This window comes from Pseudophryne corroboree, chromosome 1 (assembly GCF_028390025.1).
Source record: "Pseudophryne corroboree isolate aPseCor3 chromosome 1, aPseCor3.hap2, whole genome shotgun sequence".
In the NCBI taxonomy this organism is placed as follows: Eukaryota; Metazoa; Chordata; class Amphibia; order Anura; family Myobatrachidae; genus Pseudophryne; species Pseudophryne corroboree.
The window spans coordinates 1,016,381,617-1,016,390,735 of record NC_086444.1 but is presented as its reverse complement, the minus strand read 5'-3'; the positions used below and the strand labels follow the sequence as shown (position 1 = coordinate 1,016,390,735).

General features: G+C 53.3%; 1 protein-coding gene across 1 annotated transcript; it reads right to left on the bottom strand.

Moving 5' to 3' along the window:
• Positions 1–4,110: 4,110 nt before the first annotated feature.
• On the bottom strand, positions 4,111–6,777 carry LOC134922429 (serine/threonine-protein kinase D1-like). The gene has a single exon (XM_063920665.1). It carries the CDS (start codon positions 6,775–6,777, stop codon positions 4,165–4,167), a length of 2,613 nt encoding a protein of 870 aa, XP_063776735.1. The 3' UTR covers positions 4,111–4,164.
• Between the last annotated feature and the right edge of the window lie 2,342 nt (positions 6,778–9,119).

The window sequence follows — 9,119 nt, the reverse complement described above, 5'->3', positions numbered from 1 at the left end:
GGGGGGGCGGACACACAGCAGGGGAGAGGAGGGTGGCCGGACACACAGCAGGGGAGGGGAAGGTGGCCGGACACAGCGGGAGGAGTGGGGGTGGGCGAATACACAGCAGGGGAGGGTGACCGGACACACAGCAGGAGGGGGGGGTGACCGGACACACAGCAGGGAGGGGGGGGTGACCGGACACACAGCAGGGAGGGGGGGGTGGCTGGACACACAGCAGGGAGGGGGGGGTGACCGGACACGCAGCAGGGAGGGGGGGGTGGCTGGGCACACAGCAGGGAGGGGGGGTGACCGGACACACAGCAGGGAGGGGGGGGTGGCTGGACACACAGCAGGGAGGGGGGGGTGGCTGGACACACAGCAGGGAGGAGGGGGTAGGCCGGACACATGGAAGGGGGGGTGGCTGGACACACAGCAGGGAGGGGGGGTGGCCGGAAACACAGCAGGGGGGGTGGCCGGACACACAGCAGGGGGGGGTGGACGGACACACAGCAGGGAGGGAAGGGGGGGCGGCCGGACACACAGCAGGGAGGAGGAGGAGGGGGGGTGGCTGGACACACAGCAGGGAGGGAAGGGGGTAGGGGGTGGCCGGACACAGCGAGAGGAGGGGGGGTGGCGGCCAGACACACAGCAGGGGAGGGGAGGGTGGCCGGACACACAGCAGGGGAGGGGGGGGCGGACACAGCGGGAGGACTGGGGGTGGGCGAATACACAGCAGGGGAGGGTGACCGGATACACAGTAGGAAGGGGGGGGGTGACCGGACACACAGCAGGGAGGGGGGGTGGCAGGACACACAGCAGGGAGGGAGGGGGGGAGTGGCCGGACACACAGCAGGGAGGGAGGGGGGGTGGCCGGACACACAGCAGGGAGGGGGGGGTGGCCGGACACACAGCAGGGAGGGGGGGTGGTGGCCGGACACACAGCAGGGGAGGGGGGGTGGCTGGACACACAGCAGGGAGGGGGGGTGGCCGGACACACAGCAGAGGGGGGTGGCCGGACACACAGCAGGGAGGGAAGGGGGGGGGCGGCCGGACACACAGCAGGGAGGAGGAGAAGGGGGGGTGGCCGGACACACAGCAGGGAGGAGGAGGAGGAGGGGGGGTTGCTGGACACACAGCAGGGAGGGGAGGGTGACCGGACACACGGCAGGGAGGAGGAGGAGGAGGGGGGGTTGCTGGACACACAGCAGGGAGGGGAGGGTGACCGGACACACGGCAGGGAGGGAAGGGGGTAGGGGGTGGCCGGACACACAGCAGGGAGGAGGGAGGGTGGCCGGACACACAGCAGGGGAGGGGGGGAGTGGCCGGACACACAGCAGGGGAGGGGGGGAGTGGCCGGACACACAGCAGGGGAGGGGGAGAGGCTGGACACACAGCAGGGGAGGGGGGGTGGCTGGACACACAGCAGGGGAGGGGGGGAGTGGCCGGACACACAGCAGAGGAGGGGAGAGTGGCTGGACACACAGCAGGGGAGGTGGGGGTGGCTGGACACACAGCAGGGGAGGGTGGGGGGGGTGGCCGGACACACAGCAGGGGAGGGGAGGGTGGCCGGACACACAGCAGGGGAGGGTGGCCGGACACAGCGGGAGGAGTGGGGGTGGGCGAATACACAGCAGGGGTGGGGAGGGTGACCGGACACACAGCAGGAAGGGGGGGGTGACCGGACACACAGCAGGGAGGGGGGGGGTGACCGGACACACAGCAGGGAGGGGGGGATGACCGGACACACAGCAGGGAGGGGGGGGTGACCGGACACACAGCAGGGAGGGGGGGGTGACCAGACACACAGCAGGGAGGGGAGGGGGGGAGGGGGGGTGACCGGACACACAGCAGGGAGGGGGGGGACCGGACACACAGCAGGGAGGGGGGGGGGCTGGACACACAGCAGGGAGGGGGGGCTGGACACACAGCAGGGAGGGGGGGGGCTGGACACACAGCAGGGAGGAGGGGGTAGGCCGGACACACAGCAGGGGAGGGGGGGTGGCTGGACACACGGCAGGGGCAGGGGGAGGGGGAGGGGGGTGGCCGGACACACAGTAGATTGACTCCAGCAGTTATGAAGTATGCACTGACCTGTGAGGAGCTTCTTTGGTAATAAATGTACATTTATCCCACTTCCCTCCAGCTCAGCTACAGTCAGCACTATATGGCTTTTTCTCCCTCCAAATCCCCCCCCCCCCCAGTGGACCCCCTCTGGCTCTCCCCGGTGTCCATTCAATTCCCCTTGGAAGTATTGCTGGGATCTGAGCGACACCCGTTGATTGGGGGTGTGGAGGGTTCCTTCTACTATGCTACGGTGGGAAGGTTAGATGGGATGGGGGGAGAAGATATGGCGGAAGTCATATACTCACTGCTACCGCTGAAGCTCAGGTAAGAGGACCCGGCTTCCTCCGTTGTCGCAGCTCCGGCGATCTCCTCCCGCTGACGCTCCAGTAAGGGTACCCGGCTTCCTTCGTTGTCGCAGCTCCGGCGATCTCCTCCCACTGACGCTCCAGTAAGGGGACCCGGCTTCCTCCGTAGTCGCGGCTCGTAGACGCAGGGGAGGGGGGGTGGCTGGACACACAGCAGGGAGGGGGGGGTGGCCGGACACACAGCAGAGGGGGGTGGCCGGACACACAGCAGGGAGGGAAGGGGGGGGGCGGCCGGACACACAGCAGGGAGGAGGAGAAGGGGGGGGTGGCCGGACACACAGCAGGGAGGAGGAGGAGGAGGGGGGTGGCTGGACACACAGCAGGGAGGGGAGGGTGACCGGACACACGGCAGGGAGGGAAGGGGGTAGGGGGTGGCCGGACACACAGCAGGGAGGAGGGAGGGAAGTATGAAAGTATGCTTTCACTTCCAGGTCAAATGCAGTATAAAAAGAGGACATGTGCAGGTAGGGATCATTCTGCCCTGAGGAAGAGTTACATACAACTCGAAACGCGTTGGCGGCACTGAATGATCCATCTACCTGCATTTTGAATAATAGGAGAACCCTACCAGGTCCTGCGGCCGGTGTTTTGCGTGAAGGGAGGAGGGAGGAATTCCGGAACCTTCCAATTTTACTCTTTTCATTGCTCCATGCTGGGAGCCCGACACGGTACGGTTCCAATTTTATTACAATGTGAATTTGCCACTTTTATTGGATACGAGAATTTTATGCACTTTAATAAACCCACTTTTTATTCAAATTACTACACTATATGTGGTATTTCTTCTCTCTATGACGAATATCTCCATACAAGAAAAATCTTGAATTAATTTCTGGAGAAGAACATTTAGAAAGAAGAATCCTACAAGTGAAACATAGGACTTATTTTGAGACTATTTATCAAGATTTCGACGTGACTTTTGTTCAAAGGGTGGGAGCGCCAACGGTGTACTCAGCAAATATCTGTTGTCCATTAGCCATTTAGGTGATTGGGAGTCACCAGAATACACCCAGGCTGCTTCGGTCTCCACCAAGCGCTATTCTCTGCTCCATTCACATTTGTTTTAAGAATTAAATAAAATCCAACACACAGCTTCCTCTGAAGACAAAAAAAAAAAAAAAATCTGCGACCGACGGGCTTAATCCCTGCGCTGCAGGATGTGCCTGCGATATGTAGTGGAGTGATTACTAAGTCTCGGCGGACTACAGCGTCATTCCTTTCATCTGTCAGACAGGATCTGTTCCCTTTTGACCTTGTGAGAGACTAAATATTTTTCAACATATTTTGCGTATTTTCGATTTGATACATAATGGTTTTGTAGGTGTGTGCATGTCTATCTATCTATAGTCTATTCACTCATTCTGTAAAAACCAACTGTTAGAGAAGAGCCAACTAGGGCTGTACCCACAATGCACTGCAGGCCTTACAAGCAGTACGGAACTTACAATGTCATGGTGAACAACACTAATAGAGATGGAACAGCTCCTACAACGCACAATCTGTCAGCTGTCCTTATAACATAAGGGGTGGCCTCTTGCACATTGCTCCAATGGGGTGTCTTCATTAGGGCTCTTCTGAAAGGATTGACTAGAAAGGATGGCGAAGGGGTAAAGCCCAGAGGTATCATAAAGACTTGTGGAGTGATGCACACAGCCAGATTGATGAATACTGTACATTCAACATCTAAAATGTGCCTTTTGCCTCCGTTCCGTATTGTTCGTCTCTGTTAGCAGAAGGGAATAGACACGGCATGTCAGAGAATGCTGATTCTTTCTCCCAGAGCCCTCATTTCTGCGTCTTCAGGTTCTATGGATGGCGGGGACAAGAGATGCGGAGGGTACTGGGGAAAGTGATCCCCCGCATACATCTCCCAGCGGGGATCATCGCTTTCATGGGTAATGTAGCGTTCCCCTATCTTGCACTCCAGCTCGCGGAGATCCAACCAGGTCTGGTAATCCTGTAACCAGGGGTGGTTGAGGGTTTTGTCCACGCTGTAGCGTTTCCTCATCTTCACTTGCAGGAGGCTGTTGATGAGGTCAATGACATCAGGTGAGGTCTCTCTCCAAGGGTTCGGTGGGTACATAAAGGCTGCATTCTGGATGTGGTCATGAATGTCCTCATCCTCATTGAAAGGGAATGTTCCACTCAAACTGACATAGATGATCACGCCCACAGACCACATGTCCAGAGATCGGTTGTAGCCACGATTCCTCAACACTTCTGGGGCCAAGTAGGCTGGAGTCCCAACTACTGAGCGGCGAAATGATTTCTCGCCAATGATACGTGCAAAGCCAAAATCGCACAGCTTCACCTGAGGAAAGGGATCCGCTGATGCAAGCAGCACATTTTCTGGTTTCAGGTCACAGTGGACAATATTTTTGAAGTGAAGGTGACGCAGTGCTACCAAGATCTGTGTGACAAGGAATTTGGTGATGCGCTTTGGTAACCTTCCCTTCTCACTGGACAAGATCATCTCCAGCATGTCCCCATGTAACTTCTCCATCACCACAAACACTCGTTCCGGAGTCTCGAACATGCACTCCAGGTTCACCACTCCACGGTGATGCAGGTTCTGTAAGATGGCAACCTCGTTCCGCAGCTGGCTCTCCTGCTTGGTAGGAAAACGCAACTTATCAATTATTTTTATAGCCACATCTCGCCCAGTCTTCCGGTGCTTCCCTCCATATACAATTCCAAATTGTCCCGAACCAAGAACCTCGTCTGGGAAAATCTGATACACAGAGCTAATGTCCACATTATCCTGAATCTGGCAATTGGATACAGAAATACTGACGGATACGTCCCTGTGCTGGCTGCTCCCTCCATTTGCTCCCTTGGGATTCACGGGCATCAGGGCATGCTGTATGGCTACTTCCCACATACAGGCCACATCCAGACCCACTCCGCTGTTCACAATACCGTTATTTCCAATCTCAGGTGCTATCTGGAGGGGCAGGCTTTCCCCCACATAATAGACAATATTGGCAGTCGTGATCTCAAAACAGTGAGGATTAGCACCAGGGGGGAGCAGGGTCAGGTTTTTAGCAGGTTCCAGGCATAGGATCTCAGAAAGAGGGATTTCCTTATAGTATTTGCTTCCAGTATCATTCTGAAATAAGGTTATACACTTGCTGTCCAGTCTCCAGTAATGCCTCTTTCTCAAGGTGTCTTTGCTAGTATAACGCACCATCCAACCTTCCTTCATTACACTGCTGCTTTGCCGCTTTGTATGCTTGACAGACTGAACCACTCTCATCAAGGGAATGTTATTACTGGCTGAGGGGCTGATCATACGATCTGATGTGTCCTGATCTTGGTCTGTGTCCTGCATGTCACCATTCTCACTCCGGTAACGAGTCATGATGCAATCAGAGTCAGGAGTTAGGGGTTCATCGATGTCTTCCATCAGCCGGCTGCTTGGATCACTCTCATTGTCGCTTCCCTCCTCCATCACCACATCTGACTCGGCTCCAGGGCTCAGCAAGTCTCCGTTGATGGCTACCTCCCCGAGGCAGTTGTGAGGCACTTTAGTTGCACAACGCTTGTGACAGTTGAATTTGCAGTCCTTGCATTGCAGCCCTTGTCGGAAAAGACCCTTTAGCAGCTTTTTGCAGTACTGGCACACTGTTGGCCGGGTGTAGGAGTGAATGACAAACGTGTGAGGCACTTTGACCTTGGTGAGGAGAATCTTGTCAAGCTGTATGGGGCGACCAGGGTAAGGCTGGGAGCTGGACCTCTTCTCTCGCACAAAGGACTCGGATGGAGACTTTTGCATCAATGGCTCTTCTAAGGAGCAGGAGACAGGTTCTGCAGACACGGTGCGTATGCTGGATAATCCAGTCAGTGACACATTTGACAGTCTTCGCTTCCGGACCCCACTGCAGTTGTTCGGAATCTTGAATGCACATCGCTTGTGGTAGTTGAGGCCACACCCCTCACATTTGAGGCCCTGCATCACCAGACCCCACAGCATCTCTCCGCAGTGGTCGCAGAAAGCTAGAGCACGGTACGAATGGACATACAGTGTGTGTGGGCGTATCTGGAAATCTTCGAAAGTTGCAGAGGCTGACAGCACCACTTCAATGAGATCTCCCTCCTGAATGTCTGCCTCAGATTTCACCAGCTGCAGGATGTTTTCTGATGTTGGGCCATGACGGAACAAGAGGATCTTGTCGTACATCCCATAGAATCTGCATTCTGGAAACTTCTGGTCCACGATGGAGCAGGCCATCTCTCGCACGGCCCCCAGGCTCAGCTCCCCGGGCTCGGGCAGTAGGACGGGCTCCCGGCTCAGGTCGATCCAGACTTGTAGAGAGAGGCCGAGGCCCGCGGGGCTGGGCGGCCGGATCACCGGGGGGGCACTCATAGACAGTTGGGCCCCCTAGCGGGAGACACCAGGAGGGACACGGGTCAAACACACAGCCGCACCCCGCAGGACAGCACCTGGCTAGACACTCATGCAGCTGCCGGGAGCACACACAGCGGGGAGTCACCGGCACATACAGGGCGGACACACAACTTCTACCCGCACAGCCACTCTCCTGGCACCGGCATGCCCATCACAGCGGCTTCCGGGACCCACAGGCGCTGCTCACACCGTGCCGCGGCCGCCGCTTCCCTTCCTGCAAAACTTTCACCATTAACAAGTCCGTGCGGCGCCCACACTCACACACACACACACACACACACACACACGTACGTGCACACACACTACATGACAACACGGGGCCCCCTGCCGGGCCAAGGGGTGAACTTTTAACATCTGTAACGGACTCTCCAACCCCAAGTTCCAATTCATTATTAGAGCTTCCATTCCCACTGTGTTGTATCATTCCACTTAGTACAGAACCACATCAGTGTGATTAAAGAGGTGGGACGCCACACTCTATTTACACTAGACTTTGGACTCAGAATTTTCATTTGACCTACCCTGTACCGTATCATTTATTATTTATATTTATTTTTGTTTGCAATTACCTGTAGTATTACTATTTTACTCTATTTACTTATTTCTTTTTCTTCACTTGTTTGCATGTATGCAAATTATGGTTTTGTAATACTTATATTAGTAGATTAAACATTTATATCCCATTTACTGTGCCCCCTTTTTTTCATAATATTAACATAATTTTCATACAGGCGCAGTTGTGAAACCCTGGTATAGACAGAACTAAGCTGCTAATGTACAAATATTGTAATGCAATGCACATATACTGGTAAGCTGCTCAATCAGATTGTGATGTCACTCAGGTGCTAAAAGGGAGGGTAATTCTGTGTTAGAAAAAACATTTTGTTATCACTAATGCACACTGAGTGAAAAATAATACTACATAATAATCAGATAATACGGAGATCTTAGTTGCGTATATATCTGCAGATATAGGGTTAAGCCCCCAGGCCGATCAGCAAGGCGTCTCCATCACTGGGGGTCCGTAATACTAGGTATGGATCCCGGGTGCAAGACCCCATCACGTTGGCACAGGTCGGCTACCCCAGGTCAGCACACAGGTGAAAATGAATAAGGGTTAATAAGAAGCACATAAGTGCTATGTAAGTGAAGTGTGATTAATTAATACAAAAATATATACAAAGTGATAGGGAAAATCATAAGTGTTAATAAAGTGTTAGAGTGTGCCGACCTGAAGCCGCCCAGCCATACCGACAAAGGAGCCACCGCACCCCACACCCACCCCATAAATAATTACACATATGTCTGGGTCTGAATGCCCAGTGTAAGGCCACATGATAATGGCTCCTACAGCATCTGAGAGCCATACTTTGGTTTTGACACATCTATGTCTACGGCTTGTGTTTGTGACTCACATCATAGACAGAACTAAGCTGCTAATGTACAAACATTGTAATACACCTTTCTACTTGTCTCTGGATTGCACTGCAAGATGTCTTTCAACAAAGGTTGCTCCATCACAGAAAATGTCTGTTTAGTAGATTATAACCCCACATGATATATTGGGTAGGGAAGGACATTAACCGTATTGTCTGTTGTCAAATACATAGGGAACTCTAGCAACTCCCAGTGCCTTGAGCTTAGAAAGACATCTGACTTATGACAGTAGGCAAATTACGCATTTCAGGACTAGTACTAAGTCCTATAAGTAATCAATCGGAAACAGATAAGGCAAAAAAAAAAAATCAGGGAAGTCAGGAAAATCTTAAGCAAATGTAGCAAATGGATAATCTAAACTAAGTGACATATGCAGCCCTGAGTAATGGTTTTCATGATCCAGTGCATACAGTACAAGAGCAGAGTCCCAGAATAATACTGTACAGAATTTCTAACACATTCCTCCAATTCTACAGTATTTTATCATGTCATTTACACCACATTTCTTTTAATTGTATGTTCTCTAAGAAGCTTGCCAACATTATCCTATGTAGATTATATGAACTGTTTACAAATGTGGACACCAGTTAATCACAGTAAGTGCAACTAAAGTTTTGCAGGAAATATGGAAGTAGAAAACACAACACAACGCCCTTTTTTAATCTGATCAAAAACATGCCTTTCCATACAAGTAATAAATGGGTCAGACACACAAGAATGTGTGCACAGTAAAATAAGCCAAGCTGCAAAAGAACAAAACAAATCGGCCATTTTGTCTTTTGTGACTGTGTTCAGTGTAACCTCATATAGGGGTCATTCTGACCTGACCGCTCGCTGCAGTTCTTCGCAGCGCAGCGTTCAGG

Excerpts from the sequence above, each read along its gene's own strand:
- LOC134922429 (XM_063920665.1), bottom strand. The coding sequence starts at position 6,777 with ATGAGTGCCCCCCCGGTGATCCGGCCGCCCAGCCCCGCGGGCCTCGGC.